The sequence below is a fragment of the Ranitomeya imitator genome, chromosome 7, assembly GCF_032444005.1.
Source record: "Ranitomeya imitator isolate aRanImi1 chromosome 7, aRanImi1.pri, whole genome shotgun sequence".
Lineage (NCBI taxonomy): Eukaryota > Metazoa > Chordata > Amphibia > Anura > Dendrobatidae > Ranitomeya > Ranitomeya imitator.
In genome coordinates this window covers 65,360,680-65,377,762 of record NC_091288.1, presented here as the reverse complement: position 1 = coordinate 65,377,762, position 17,083 = coordinate 65,360,680, and the positions used below count along the sequence as shown (strand labels likewise).

Sequence of the window (17,083 nt, the reverse complement as noted above, 5' to 3'; positions counted from 1 at the left end):
TATGTATAATATTGCAAGAATAAATGCATTTTCACCAGGGAAATAATGGGAAGATAAAAACTTTTGTATTCATTATTAGAAGAAATATCTGGTGAAATCAACTGGATGTCAGGAGCTGGACCCATGATGATCTGCTGATCACCTCTGAAACTATGATATAAAGAGTTAAAATGGCTTAAAGGAGAGGTCCAAATACAAATTAATCTTCATACTAAATCACTCTCTATTTAATGCCATAATCTAGATTATTTTCTCATATACTTTAATTATAAATTCCCTATGCTTCCCTAACTAAACTATCTAACTGCTTTTCTTTTTTTGACAACTTAGTAAGAAGATGCCTCTAACACAATGGCAAGGCCACCACCAAACCGGTATAGGACAAAGACCATCGACTTTTTTCTGACTCAGCTTTGCTTAAGAAAATCTTGGCGTGTTTGCTGGCTTCTTAAGGACAATTTGTGTACATACCCTTAAAGGGATTATCTTGGGCTAGAATATATAGCCACTTTTCTCCACAAACAGCTGGTGTATTTCAGCCCAACTCTAGTCAAGTGAATAGGATTTACTGTCAACTGAACCTGCCGATATCAACGGGTTTGGCTGAAGGTCTAATGTGCATGGGGTGCTTTGGACAATTGATTGACGGGGGAGTTAAGGATCCAGCATATCAGATTTCAGACGCCTGCAGATCCATTTGTTTTTCAGGAGCTAAACCACCGGCAGTGATGTCTTCTGACAGTGTCTCTCGTAGAGACACAGGAGTCCTTGGTCGAACAAGTGCTCCTGTGTATAGGAGAACCGGCTGAATGATTGGAATAAACGTTGTTTATCTGACAGTCATCTAATGTGTCTGGTGGGTTTAACCTGCAGTACCAGTTTTTTCCATGGATAAAGTGGGGATGTTTCTTGAAAAAAAACCTGTCCTTTTGTTCTTATTTCAGACAAACCCAATAAGTAATTAATTAAAGACTAAATAGTAATGATGAGCGAGTATACTCGTTGCTCGGGTTTTCCCGAGCACACTCGGGTGGTCTCCGAGTATTTGTGACTGCTCGGAGTTTTAGTTTTTGTTGACGCAGCTGCTAGCCAGCCTGAGTACATGTGGGGGCTGCCTGGTTGCTAGGGAATCCCCACATGTAATCAAGCTGTCTAGTAGCTGCAAATCATGCAGCTGCGGCAAGGAAAACTAAATCTCTGAGCAGCACAAATACTCGGAGACCAACCAAGCGTGCTCGGGAAAACCCGAGCAACGAGTATACTCGCTCATCACTACTAAATAGTTGTTACAAAGATATAACAATTCAAGCAATGTTAATTGTCACAATGTGTATAGGCCTTTATGTGGGCAAATTATGATAAACGAAAGTGATTTTTTTTTAAGCTTATGGACTGATCATTTATAAAATTAACTTCACATTGGGGACATCACATGCATGACAGTATGACTTATAGTAACACTGGGACATGCTGTCATGCTGTGGTTTCCTGTGTAACTCTGTATATTTATAGCCTGTACTATATGTTTGACAAATACAAGTCTGGAAAAACCTGTCCATTCTCATTCTTCAAGATTAACAGGAAAATCTTAATATCACTCAGAAAATAAAGCTTCTTTCACCTGCCATGTGACAAAATTCTTTTGCATCACTTTGTACTATGTAGTGTCCTAATACCAAAATAATATAAGTACAGCATTCAGGACATGTCCCAACAATAGCTGTCATTACCCCGGAGATATACGGTACATACGACCGACAAGCATTTGCAGACTACTTGTATAATGTGCTAATACTAATATACGGTAACGGTACATTAAAAACAGAACACGTTTCAGCTGAATAACAGCCTTCTTCAGGTGCTACCATAGACATAACCTAGACACCTGAAGAAGGCTGTTATGGAGCCGCCATGCATTGTGTTTTAATTGTTTTTAATATTTATCTTTTTTTGTAGGAAAACCAGTTCATTACTCTCATTTCCAATTCTCTTTCTCGTGATGGGACCGCCATATTCCTGGATCCTCCTTTCTCAAAACAGAATTTAGATTTTTGTTATATATTTTATCGTTTTGATAATGTAAAAAATAATCCTGATTTGTTTTTCCACATTCTAGGACTTATGATTTTTTTTAGCTGCTTAAACTATGCTATGATGTGTCAAATTGTAGAATTTGCTTTGCAAAGTAGAGCTGGAGTTTACAATGGTACCATTTTGACATGCATTCATTTATATTTTTTTTATCACCTTTTATGCTATTTTTGAGGTGGTGAGTTGACAAGAAAATGCAATTCTGCCATTTTGAACTTCTAAAAAAACAATACCCAAAAAACAATTGTGGAATTGAGGGGTGTTTGTCTTTGCAGTTTAGCCACATTTTACATTTTTTCCCCTCATTTTCTAGTATATCTCATGATAAAATGGATGGTATCATTCATAACTACAATTCATCCAGTAAAAACAAGCCATCGTGTTGCTTTGCAAAAAATAAAAATAAAAAAGTTCTGTATCTTGGAAGTAGGAAGGAGAGGACAAAAAATGAAAGCGAGGAAAGGAAATTAAATTTTTCCAAACTTTCAAAGAATCCCAAAAGCGTGTTACATTTAAAAGTTTGTATAATGCATAATGTCTTAATACCAGTAAGATTGGACCAGATATATTAAAGTGCTCACCTTATTATAGCATCTGATGAATTGTTACTAATCTCCTTCACTACATCCAACACAGACTGAAGAAATATATCGAGGTTGATTGTACCATTACAAGTGATGTTCACACCATTAAATTCACCTGAAGGTAGACCAAATAAAATACGTCAGTATTAACTAAATTATAGGACATTGCAGGTAAAAAAAAAATCCCTGTAAAGATTAAGGGTAAAAACATGTAGAGCACAACAGGTCTGGGTCTATTACAGGTCCCTAATCAGCTTTAGCCTAAAGCAAATACGATGGGCGTCCTCATTACTCATAACTAGATATCATTCATTAGATATTACTATCTCTCCCTGCTTGATAGAATTGATCAAATGTAGACTTGATCCTGAGGGACGTAGTCTCTAGTGGTGGGAAATATCTTTGGGAACCAAAAATTTGGGAATCCTCAGTCTGCAGGGTTTTTTGCAGCGTTTTTTTCCTGCAGAAAATGGATACCACCCAGAACAAAAACTGTGTCAAATGCCATCTCAACATTTTAAAGTATGAATACTATTGTCAATTCTTTGTATACGATCTATGATCTAGAGTAGGGATCCCAAACCTTTGGGTCGGGATCGACACGTGGCTCGTAGGCCTATGATGTGTGCCTTGTGGCTTTCTGATAACTTTATGCATTAGCACAAGGTCTAACAAACAGCTATGAAGAGCAGGTGTCCAAATAGTGACCTTTGTGAGTAGCCCTCACAGAAGAGCTAATCTGCATACACATATTCTTGTCTTGGGTTTGGAGAGATTAATTAAGTATGGTACTCTGCTGATAGGATGGTAACTCCAGATAGAGGAGGTGGTGGAGACTGCATGTGATAGTGTGGTGGAAGAATACCGAATGAGGGTAGGGTGGGAAGTCCTGGAAGTATACTGCTGCGGTGGTATTCTGTGATTTGTCTTTCATGATACTGGCAATGTGGGCTCTGGTTGTCACTAATGTGGGGTAGGTGGGAGCTGGATGTTACTATTCAGAGGCGGCTCTTAATGTGGCTCGCGACCCTCTCTGAGCTGAATGTGGCTCTCAAGGTGAGAAATGTTGGGGACCACTGATCTAGAGGAATACATGAAGTATTGAAATAACTCAGGTTCTGCCTTGAAGGACAGAATAACATGTGAAATAGAGTGCTCTGTGCTTGGAATTTGTATGTTCTCAGATATAATCACTCGAAATACCTTGAATGCAAGTGAAGCTGGAATTCCAACCTTACGCCATATGTAAATATACGGCATTGTTGACTAATAACCTTAAGCTTGACTTACAGACATTACTGGAGGTTTTGTTCGACAGAGATGACATCAACCAGTAGATTTTTTCCAATGTTTGTTCCATCTCCAGCCAGCACTGACTAGACCCACTCAATCCACAGGGCACTCTCTGCGGGTGGAAGTAACACCATGTATAAATACATCATTATAATAACTATGTGATGAGAGGTGTGACGTAGTATTGTCACTGATCACTAATTACAACCAAGGGTAAAAAGTCAACCATGTAGGCATGGCTAGAGCTACGTAGAAACTCTGATAGCAAATGTATATGACACAATATATGACTGATTGGCCTTCTTCCTTTACCATTTTACCCTCTTTTTCCTCATCATATTCTTCTGTCTTTATGTGGAAAGTCTTAGCTATACAGGGTGCAGAAGTAACTGAGAGGTGCCTAGGGACCCTTATGTCACAAGAAGACACCAGTGATATATACGGCACATGGTAGCTAGCAGGACCAGGAACTTCACCTTCCACAACTCAGATAATATTTTCCTACAATTCTGTTGGTATAATAGAGGACCAGGATAACTATTGTAGGATTATTACCTTAAACGTGGAAATACAGGATTTCATGTCATTCATGTTTTGGTCTAAAACAATCTCCAAGATTCCGAGTGGATTATTTGTAGATGACCGGTTCTGCACTGCATTACACATAGAAATCACACATTAAAAATGACATCTATTCTAAAGAAATAGCATAATAACACCAAAAATATATCAAAGGGAATCTGTCATTGAGTTTTTGCTACCTTATCTGAGAGCAGCATGATGTAGGAAAGTTGACCCTGAATCTGGCGATGTATCACTTAGTTTACTGGGCGCAGCAGTTGTGACAGACTCAGAGGTTTTAGTTGTAGCTTGTAGCAGAGCTCAGAAAGCTTCCACGGCCCAACCACAGCTTCCTGTGTATATTGTCTATTGACAGTGATCTGCTTATCAGAGGAGGAGGCGTGGTTAAACAATTTGGCACAAGAGAGCTTGGCTGGGCATTGATAATCTCCAGATGATAAAACATTCATTGCATGGGATCAACAGTACACAGCCTAATAAGTGACACATTCTTAAATTCAGTGTCTCACCCCCTACCTCATGCTATCCTCAGATTTAAAAGCAAAAACCTCCTAACAGATTCCCTTTAATAAGCAGACCATTATGGACGTTTTAAATTTCAAAAACCATTGAAGACATGTAACCACAAGTGACACCAAGAGTACTAATATATCTGGATATCTAACGTCTCCTACAGAAGAGCTGGTCTCTGGTTCAGATCTTTATAATCTGTAATATTGAACACTTTGATCAATTTTCAAACTTTGCATTGATCTGAATGGCGGCATAGTATATTTCTACTACGAGGATGGACACCACCCGAAGGAAGGTCAATTTGAATTCAATGTTTCATATTTTGGACCCTGCCTTCTAAAAGTTATTAATAAGACACTTATTCCTTGTTAGCAGTGCATCATTTCAACAAGGTACACACCATTAATACATGTATTACAGTATGAACAATTCAATTCTTACCTCCATTTATGGTTTTCACTATGTACTTTACACAGGACTGTAAATCTGCCAGTTCTGAACTGATTTCTGGGAACAGTAGATGAAATTCTCCTTCATATATTAAACTATAAGAAATAGAAACACACCGTATTCATGGTAACAGCCAACAAGCAAACTATATAGTCCCATCCACAGTAATATTAATATTGCAAAAATGCAAGCAAAAACGCTAAAAAACATGCGAACAAACCCTAATAAATCAATAGAACCTTTCTTACCTTGGATTCTTGATCCATTCTGGCAACATTAGCAAAATATTCCAAAGCGCCGTGTTACTCTGCACATTTTCTATCTGCGTTGCGATTATGTGTAATGTCGTGAAGAAATTTGAGCCACTCGCCTTGAAAAATGAATAAGAAAATAAAATAACATATTTGGAAACATGATAGATGAATTGTACAATTCGATGCATTCAGATCGAACTTCCCCGGACACGTCATTCTTTTGTCAATGAGCACGAGAAGAAGCAAAATCTAAAATATAAAGCTGAATGTGTGTATATATGTGTGTATGTCCGAGATTGGCATCTGCACCGTCGCAGCTACAGCCACAAAATTTTGCACAGTCACACGTCTGGACCCCGAGAGCGTCATAGGCTATGTTGTGAGGCGAAATTTTAACCCCGCGCTTTCCAATTCACCAAACAATTTTGCCCCTATCTACATAATGGGGAAAAAGTGAAAGGAAAAGTGTTGGAGGCAAATTGACAGCTGCCAGATGTGAACAAGGGGGACTTAAAGAATGAGAGCGATGGCGCCAAAGAGTATATACCGTACAGTTGCTAAGGTGGGACCCTGACATGGGATACTCACCACACACGGGGATATGAACACACACACAAAATGCGCCACACACTACCACGTGCTTGAACACATATCACCCTCAGCACACATTTCACCACACATACACCAACCTCGCCACATAAAAGTCGAAACACAAAAGTTATCACTCAAAACTCGCAACGCGCAAAATTCGCCACATGCAAAACTAGGCTCACGCAAAACTCGCCACACGTGCAAAACTCACCTCATGGAAAACTCGCCACAGGCAAAACTTGCACACGCGGAAAAATTGCCACATGCACAAAAGTTGCAACACATGCAAAAGTTGCCTCACACAAAGCTTGTACCTACTCAAAACGCACCACACATAAAACTCGCCATGCGCAAAACTTGCTGCACACAACTTGCTACATTAACCTGTCACATGCAACTCGACACACAAAGTTGCTACAGGCATGTCGCCACACAAAACTCATCTCACAAAAGTCGCTACATGCATGTTGCCACATGCAACTCAACACACACAACTTGACAAATGAAACTTGCCCTAAAACACACACAAGTCTGGTATTATCCTTCAAAAATAAAAAATCTTATAAATAAGCAGACAAACTACAAGAGCAACAAATGTACCATATAGGAAATCCGGCAGCTGTCAGTCACATGACCTGTCTATTATGTGTATGTGTGAGCTAATATATACTGCCAGGGGGGAGGGCTTCCTGTTGGCTGGGGATTTATCAGGCTGCCAATTTAGCTTACAAATACGGGGTAAAAATACTGACCAAATAACATGTGAACGTGGTCTAATACAGGAGGAGATGTTATACAGGTACATATTATATACAGGGGAGATGACATACAGGTATATATTACATACAGGAGATGACATACAGGTATATACTATATACAGAAGAGATGACATACAGCAGGTATATACTATTTACAGGGGAGATGACATACAGGTATATACTATATAAAAGAGGAGATGACACATAAGTATATACAGGAGGAGATGACATACAGCAGGTATATACTATATACAGGGGAGATGACATACAGGTATATACTATATACAGGAGATGACATACAGGTATATACTATATATAGGAGGAGATGACATACAGGTGTATACTATATACAGAAGAGATGACATACAGGTATATACTATATACAGGAGGAGATGACACATAGGTGTATACAATATACAGGAGGAGATGACATACAGCAGGTATATACTCTTTACAGGGGAGATGACATACAGGTATATACTATATACAGGGGAGATGACATACTGTACAGGTGTATACTGTATACAGTAGATGACATACAGGTGTATACTATATATAAGGGAGATGACAAACATGTATATACTGAGGGGAAATGAGAGGTGTGAGGTGAAAATGAGAGGTGTGAGGTGAAAATGAGAGGTGTGAGGTGAAAATGAAAAAGTGTGAGTGCAAAATGAGAGGAGTGAGGGAAAATAGTGGAGTGATCGGAAAATGACAGATGTGAGGTCGAAATGACAAGTGTTAGGGGGAATGAGAGGAGTGAGGGAGGAATGAGAGGAGGGGGGAAAATGAGAGGTGTGAGGGAGAAAATGAGAGATGTGAGGGAGAAAATGAGAGATGTGAGGGGGAAAATTAGAGGTGTGATGGGAAAATGAGAGAAGTCAGGTGCTAAATGAGAGGCCTGATGGGAAAATAAGAGAAGTGAGGTGCTATAACTAACCACAGATATTTACTATGCCCAGGCAACGCCGGGCTCTTCAGCTAGTAGATACTAAAAATGAATGACTTGTAATCATTATTTACCAGTACATCAAGAAATGAGCGCTAATAGATAAGTAATTGATGTGGTTTTATGACTATTCCCATACTAGGCAAGAAAAATGAAAGGCTCTTTCCATGGTTCAGCAAACATGGTAGATATTAATAGTCTGTGTGGGACACACTTGGTGAAACGTGTGTTTACAGGTAGGGCAGGGTCATTTTGCTTCTGTAATTAATGCATACCCTGCTATTATAAAGATATAAATAGAGGGAACCTGTCATATAGAAAATGGGATCTGATCTTCATACCAAGTGTTATAGAGCAGGAGGAGCTGATGAGATTTATATACATTTTTGTTGGAAAAGTTTAATTAAAACGTTCATTTTAATTGAAATCCCTCGTATTTTTTAGGCATATAAGTTCAGTCATTACCAGTCTTTCCTATATGACTGTGCATACAGAGATATACAATGGATGAAAAAAAAGTCTACGCACCCTTGATAAAACGTCAGGTTTTTGTCATGTTTTTAAAATCATACCAAAAGGAATAATTTCAGAACTTTCTCCAACTTTAATATTACCCATAATCTGTACAAATACATTGAGAAACAAACTGGAATATTCTGAGGTGGATTATAAGAATAACAAAACTATAATAATGTGGTTATAATTGGGGATGTGGTTGTGTTCTGAAATAGGGTTCAGTCGGACGGCCGTATAAATCGGACGGAGATCAGAATGCTATCCTCGGACTGTCCGGAATCTCTACCGACCCAAATGTGGCTGCTGCATAGAAATACATGTAGCTGTCACGCTTTGGTCAGGAGAACTCCTGGTAAGGCTGAGCATTGCATTCCGATCTTCACTCGAATTATACAGCCGTCTGATTGCGCCCTTAGCCAATCACATTTAAACTCATGTTAAATAGTAGTCAGTACACAATTGCCGTCAATTACAGTAATTCTGATTAATCCCATATAGCCATGATTCCAAAAGGTATGTTTGGCACACTGTGCATCACCAAAAGAACACCCTAGCTACAGTGAAGCATGGTGGAGGCAGCATTTATGCTTTAGGGCTGTTTTTCAGCAGCTGGAATTGGGGCTTTACTCAAGGTGGAGAAAATTATAAACAGTTCCAAATATCAGTCATTTTTGCAACAAAACCGTCAGGTCTCTGCAAAAAGCTGAAGATGAAGAGCAATTTCACATTTCAAAACAACAACCACAACCCTAAGCATACCTCCAAATTAACAAAAGAATGTGTCAGACAAAAAAAGATTAACCTTTTGGAATGGCTCAATGACAGCTCAGGCCTGAATTCAGTTGAAAATCTGTGGGTTGACCTTAAGAGGGCACTGTACCCAGGAGATGCCCTCGCAATTTGGCAGATTTGTAGCACTACTGCAAAATAGAGAGGGCAAAGATTGCCAATTCTAAATGTGCTATATTTATAGACTCCTACCCAAAAAGACTGAATGCTGTCATAAATCCAAAGGCTATTTCAATAAAGTATTGGTTTTAGGGTGTGCATACTAACACAACCACATTGTTTTAGTTCTTTACTTTTCTCTTTCCACCCTAAAAAGTTCAGTTTGTTTTTCAATTGATTTGTACAGATAATGGGTGACCTTAAAGGTTAAAAAAATTCTGAAATGATTCTTCTTGATATGATTTTACATGACAAAAAAACTTGCATTTAATAGGGGGGGGGGGGTGTAGACCTGTTCACATCTACTGTAGCTCTAAATTACTAGTAGTATTTCCCACTGGACTCATATACATGCAAACACCAGGTATTGCAATTAATACAATATTGAAGTTGTACTGAATCTTATCCAATAAGCCTACATTCCATTCTCCTCAGCTTCTCCTTCTCTCTTTCATGTTGTCCACAGAGCAGACGGATTGTAGGACGTGACAGGTTCCCTTTAATAAACTACTACAGAAAACCTCTAATAGCTTGTACTCTCAACAGTGTTTAGGTTCTACCTAAAAATAGAACAATATTTTCTTTGAAGGGTAAAAAACGTGTGCCGGCTCCTGGCCTGGAATCTGGCCAAACCAGCCACCAGCCTTAGCTATGTTCTGTGACATCTGCATTGATGTCAGCCCTTACATTCTTGTTTGGCCATGACCAATGTATTGAGAGACAAGTGGATTAATAGCTTAACAGTTATGGCAAAAGAGTATTGGTTTGTGTGGAAGACAAGTTTCTTAATGGTTCCAGTACAGACAGCAAGCTACGCAAGATAGACACCTTGCTTTCTACAACAATTCAATTGTCTATTGTGCGAATGGCCCTGAACCATAAAAATTATTGTTACAGATCACAGAAATGGCTCATAATTGAGATTGGTAATGTTTCCCGAAAGGACCCACAAATTTCTCCAAAGAAAAAAATTACGGCATTCGCATTATTATTATATTTAAACCAATAAATGACCAAACTGGAAACTGTCCAAAGTAGAACCTTTATTGTAACATATTGACCTTGTGTTGGTTGTCCTCATCTGACTGTGACTGTACCTGACTGCAGGTTGAACTTTACCAAGTCTTGTGTCCAGTACAAGACCAGGGATGGGATCCATTCTGTTTGTGTCGGTTCTTACCATTTGCTAAACTATTAGCTCGTTCTGGGAGCTGAACAGTAGAGAGATTCTGACCAGCTTTTCGGTGAATTCAATTGTATTGCCGATCTTAGGGTACAGATACAATTGAAATACCTGCCACTGTCAAGTTCAAGTGATCCCTTGGTTTCATGCAGCGTTCCCGTTGGCATACATGTACCACCAACATATCATCCTGACACCTGCGATGTTCTGTAGTAGCCAGGCCTGGCCAGAAGTGGCCAGACCTGCGTAGATGGAAGACAGTACAAGAACTGTCAAAGGATGAGTATTGTCAGATTGCACAGGGTACGTTATTATTTATTCAGGGGCATATTGGACATAATTAATAATTTCAGGACATTAGTGTTTAATGAAAGGGGCATGGTCTACAATATTATATATTTCAGGAGGCACAGTTTAGATTATTATTCATTTAGTGCATATTATTCTTTTCGGGGGTACAGTGTATATTTTTATTCTTTCCAGGGAATAAAACATATATTATTATTCTTTCCAGGGGCACTGCGTATTATTATTCTTGTCAGTGGGTCACAGTGTATGTTATAATTTTCATGGGGCACAGTGTATATTATTATTTTTTCATGGGGTACACTGTATATTATTATTGTTTTCACGGGCACAGTGTATATTATTATTCTTTTCAGGGGGTATAGTGTATACTATTATTCTTTTCAGTGGATAAAGTGTATATTATTATTCTTTTCAGTGGGTACAGTGTATATTATTATTCTTTTCATGGGGTACAGTGTATATTATTATTCTATTCATGGGGTACAGTGTATATTATTATTCTTTTCATGGGGAACAGTGTATATTATTATTTTCAGTGGGTACATTGTATATTATTTTTCTTTTTAATGGGTACAGTGTATATTATTTTCAGTAGGTACAGTGTATATTATTATTCTTTTCTGTGGGTACAGTATATATTATTATTTTCAGTGGGAACATTGTATATTATTTTTCTTTTTAATGGGTACAGAGTATATTATTTTCAGTGGGTACAGTGTATATTATTTTCAGTGGGTACAGTATAAATTATTATTCTTGTCAGTGGGTACAGTGTATATTATTATTTTCAGGGAGTACAGTGTATATTATTTGTTAGTTCAAGGTGAACAGTTCACTTTTTAATTTTTTTTGTACAGCTTATCACAAAAATCACAGACATTTTTTTACTGACACATTGAAAAGCCATAATAAATCATTAAGATTCTAAGTGATGCGTATCTCTGAAGCTCGTACTTCTGATATGAAGCCATTAGCGGCATTCTCTGTGAACTGTAAAATGATGATAATTACAGTCTTAATAATCAGTACAAGTTTCTTCAGCTTAAAAAAAATGTTTGCATCGAATGTTTTTTATTGACAGAGGAAAAAGTGACCTATTTGCACGGGGTATCCAGGAAATTTTAGATGGTTTTCAACCCTGCCTCCACTCCATGCATTGTCCATAGATGACAAGAAATTGCTGCTTGCAACTTAATATTTTAATCTTGGCTCATATTAGAAAAAGTTGTCGGTAAAGTTTTTATACTTAGTGCTATGTCATTATCGTATTTGTATTGATTTACATTATTACTGAGGCAACCAGGATAAATATTGCAGCTCAGCAACAGTACGGAGCTGATGAAAAGGACAGAAGAACCTTGATTGCTAATAGACTACAACAACATGTTCAGTAAGTCTCAAGTAGATTTTCAAAAATGAATAATCCCTTTAAGAAAGCTTGTAAAAACGGGCACAATACATGAGTAATATATGAGTAGTGTCATCTGCATTCTTAAAGCCAATTTTAGATATTCTTATATTTTAAGATTTGTTGTCTTTTCCTGATAGATTATAACCATTTTACTAGTTGCATAGAATCGATGGGTTTTACCAGAAAATATGATTAACAGCTAAGTTCTTCTCCGTGAATCGAATGCTCACTGTTATGCTCTGGGTTCTTTGTAAACCACAGAGGATAATAAATGTAACATGTAAAAAATAAAACCCAATACTCACCTCACTCCTGCAGCTTCTGGTTCCCGCTGCTCACCCATCCATTCTTCATGTCCTACAGTACACGCGTAACAGTGTCTTCCATCTAGAACAAGACTTCTGGCCTCTATCAAGCCTTGGAGGTCACAGCATGTTGTAACAAAATGACTTGCTGTTACCTCCAAGGCCTGTTCGTATCTGGAAGTTGTGTTCTGAAATGAAAACACCGGTGTGCGACTGCGGAAAGAAGAGGTCCTGAACATGATGGTTGGCAGCACTCACCAGAGGAAGCTGGGGTACTACTTCACTAGCTCTTAGCAGATCAACAATATGGCAACCATAGCTGGCCACAATTTTGCTGGATTCGTGCGAAATACAAAAATTCTGTATTCAGGCATTCTCTAACCATAAGGTTTGCATCGGTGAGTGTAAAAGAGCATTAAAAAAGTGCCTTTCAACATTGGGCATTGGCAAAGAACAGAAATCTACACATGTAGGTTCCCAGGACATTAAGGCCGCGAATGATCAAGACCGGTGTTCTTCATGCCATTCTTGATGCGGGTGTGCCGTTTAGTCAGATTGATATAAAGGTGCATGCCTCTTAATAAGTCAGGCGTGTCTCCAGAGTGGTTTGTACTTCCGTGCGCCTCGCCACAAATCTTACTCTTGTAAGAGACGTGAGTAACATTTGTGGCATAAGGTACTTCACAAAATGTCATGAATTAGAAGAGCATGTGCTGCCATGCTTCATCCTTCCCCCATCTTGCACCAGCTCCACCAATTTCGACATTGGTGTGAAAACATCAACATTCGTAAAAATTTTGCGACTTTTGCAATCAATGAAACAACAGCCATGATTTTACCATTGAGGCGTGTAGTTTATATTGCGTTATTCTTCTGAAATATCTCCATATTTACGATACCTGCGAGAAGAGCAGCTGCAGTCCTAAACTTGTCAACGTCTGGTTAGAATTGCAGAATGTCCGAAACGTAGACTGCTGTGCAGGGGGCAGCAAAGTAATAGTCGTACACAAAGCCCTCTTGATGTCTCCTGAACTTAACTCTTCCACTGCCGTCTACAAGAAAGCAAGTTAGGACGAAAAACATTAGCTATCACCTTACAATGCACATATTCAGCTTCTCAGTGACTGGTAGTGAAGTTCCTTCATGCACCATAGCATTGTAGGCAAAAGTCATTTTTCAGAAATAGCATTTGTATGGTTGAAATGTTGAAACCAATGTGGTGGCACTTAATGAGACTCTGTCAGTAGTTAAATGCTGCCTGAACCATGAACAGCATGAGATCCCAACAGAGACCCTGATTACAACGTGCGACATTGGTGAGCTCATTGAGATTACTGTATAATCAGACCATGTATTGTTTGTATTCATAACGGGTAGTATATGCACAACACACTGACCAAAGCAAGTCTATAGGTTGGTTCACATGAATGTTTTAACACATGGACCAATGGTCTTTGTGTAAAAAAAATCACTTATATGGCCCCATTGATTCCACAGCACTTTACCCACTTTATAATCACTGTCCCCAATGGGAATTCACAATTTAACTTCCCTATCAAGATGTCTTTGGAGTGTGGAAGAAAACCGGAAAAACTGGAAGAAACCCATGCAAATATATGGAAAACATACAAACTCCTTGCAGATGTTGTCATCAGTGGGATTTAAACCCAGAAACCCAGCGCTGCAAGGATACACTCTTAACCACTGAGCCACCGTGCTGCCCCACTGTGACTGAATTGTCTAGTTCTATCTGTCCTTTTAGGCTACGTTCACATTAGCGTTGTGTCGGGCACAACCGCGGCGACGCATGCGTCATGCGCCTCTATATTTAACATGGGGGGCGCTTGGACATGCGTTGCACTTGCGTTTTGTGATGCATGTGTCACTGCAGCGCATGCGTCAGGGCGCAGAGGACGCTGCATGATGCAGTTTTTTCTGTGCCAAAAACCATGAAAAAGTGAACGCATGCGTCACAAAACGCTGCGTTGTGCATGCGTTCACATTTGCGTTGTGCGTTGCGTCGCCGACGCAGCACCGCACAACGCAAATGTGAACGTAGCCTTACAGTGATCAGAAATATAAGTGCAATGTTGAATGGCAGTTTCATTCTCAATTATTTCAAGCCACGTGCAATAAGATACGCCAATGATAAGGTAAGATTACATGTTCTATTATTTGTGTTAAACCGTATAATTTATAAAATTGAAAAATGCATTTTTGAACACTTACCTTCACCACACTGATGTTATTTAAAATATTTTGCCAGTTCTTTCCCGCTGTGCCGTCCCCTAAGTGACAAAAATAAGTTAGTTTTTTTTTCACCTGAATTCTACTCCATTTGCGTTTATGAGACATATTGCATAAAGAGCAATTTCTATGAAAACTGGTTAAATAAAGTTTCATCTTTGGGTCACACATTGGATAAGGTCCACCTTCTAAGGTTTTTAATCTTTTGAATTATTTTTTATTTTTTAGGTTGTGCAGACCTAGATCTCCTGTAATTACCTGGAACAAGCAGGTTAGGAGGTGTTGGAATATTATAATATGTTTTTTTTTCTCAATGTTATAACTATTATGTTCTAAAACCATAATAAAGTATGGGTTGTTAGATAACATTAGGGGTTTTTTTTCAAAGTCAATATTGAAAAACATAAAAAATTGAAAAAAAGATGTAAAATGAGTATTTATCTACAGCTAGCTCTGTTGAGATCATGTTTAAACCACACAAGGAAGGGCTCAGAAATTAGAAAAAAAAATATTAGAAAATGCAAAAACGGAATAAATAATTTAAAGATCTAAATGTTTCTAGAAGAATGAACTATTTTTTGTTCTAAAACATTTTTAGTTACGGTACTTGTTACATCAAATTAAAGATAGAGATGTGTTTAGTAGCAGTTAGTTAAATGACATATATTAATTTAGGGGTAAGGGATGAGAGACAAGTGCCTATATGAACTTTATTTCAATCATAACAGAAATTAAATGGATTCTGACAGCAGAAAATGACTGTGCAAACCAAGCTGTGCAACTTGTAGAGGGCAGAGTTCTAATAAAATCATACCTTTACTGCTCAAGTAGTTAGTGTTTGTCACAATTTGCTCAATATGCTAATGATGTGCAATTGGCATGTCCAAACAGTTCAATGCTCCTTCCTAATTACTTGTTTTCCATATGTCTCTGCCCCCATCTTTCTTGAATGACAGCTCTGGCTTGAGAGAAACCATAGAATGGAAAAGAAAGATGGAAAGTGCTCTGAACAATTTTGGCCAAAGGTGAACTGAGCAGCATTTTGTTAGAATATTTAAATAAAGAACAATTTTTCACAATTAATTTTGCCATTAATGGTATATTTTTTTTTATAAAGGCTATGTTGTTTACAAGATGCTGTGCTTGGTTCGAATAGTTAGTATGTGCTGAAAGACTCCATTAAGTTGTAATTTTATGATGGATATTGTTTATCACTAGTGATGAGCGAATATACTTGTTACTGGAGATTTCCCGAGCACCGAGCATTTTTTAGTGCTCGGAGATTTAGTTTTCATCACCGCAGCTGAATGATTTACATCTGTTAGCCAGCATAAGTACATGTGGGGGTTGCCTGGTTGCTAGGGAATCCCCACATATACTTATGCTGGCTAATAGCTGTAAATCATTCAGCTGCGGCAAAGAAAACTAAATCTCCGAGCACTAAAAGATACTCGGAGGTCACCTGAGCGTGCTCGGGATAGCTCGAGTTACGAGTATATTCGCACATCACTATTTATCACATATACTCGAAGAAAGGGACTAACTTACATAAAGTCGCTATTTGATCATTTGAAGATCCAATCTGTGATATGTTACTTCCACCACCAGAATCAACAGATCGCTTCTGTAATCTAGAAATAGAGAACAACAGATACAATTCTCTAGTAATAGAACATATTACATCTGGTATTGAGAACTGCAGGTGGAACGCCAACTTTTATACAGGGTCAAGAAAAAGGATGCCTTATGTTAGATGGGTCACTTTGCAACCTCAGTAAGCCAAAAATGTTCTTAATCAGTCATGCTCAATTCAACCTCCAATTATGTCTTAAAGTGGATCAGTCTCTAGATTGCCCCATTGAAACTGTGTACATTGATAAATAGCCATCGTAGACCTGAAGACGCTGGTGTATTTACTCTGAAAATCCATGTCATAATGCTGGATTAAGATGATTCCTGCTATAGAATGAAACAGATCATGAGCCCAAGTGTCTTCTATCTCCAACCTCCAAGCCTGACTGATAACTGCAGCTTGTACTGAGCAGTGAAAGATCTCAGCAGAAAGAGGGCTGCTGAGAAGCTGTCAATCAGGCTTAGTC

The 17,083-nt window shown here is 38.4% G+C and overlaps 1 protein-coding gene across 1 annotated transcript in view; it reads right to left on the bottom strand.

The window, feature by feature from the left end:
• ABCA12 (ATP binding cassette subfamily A member 12) overlaps positions 1-17,083 on the bottom strand; it is a 253,565-nt gene that overhangs the window by 154,911 nt on the left and 81,571 nt on the right. The window contains exons 4-11 of the mRNA XM_069735561.1: positions 16,533-16,615; positions 14,967-15,025; positions 13,637-13,789; positions 5,762-5,883; positions 5,505-5,608; positions 4,524-4,621; positions 3,966-4,080; positions 2,673-2,790 (exon numbers count right to left, since the gene is read on the bottom strand). Coding sequence (XP_069591662.1) covers positions 2,673-2,790; positions 3,966-4,080; positions 4,524-4,621; positions 5,505-5,608; positions 5,762-5,883; positions 13,637-13,789; positions 14,967-15,025; positions 16,533-16,615 — 852 coding nt within the window. The remainder of the gene's footprint in view (positions 1-2,672; positions 2,791-3,965; positions 4,081-4,523; positions 4,622-5,504; positions 5,609-5,761; positions 5,884-13,636; positions 13,790-14,966; positions 15,026-16,532; positions 16,616-17,083) is intronic.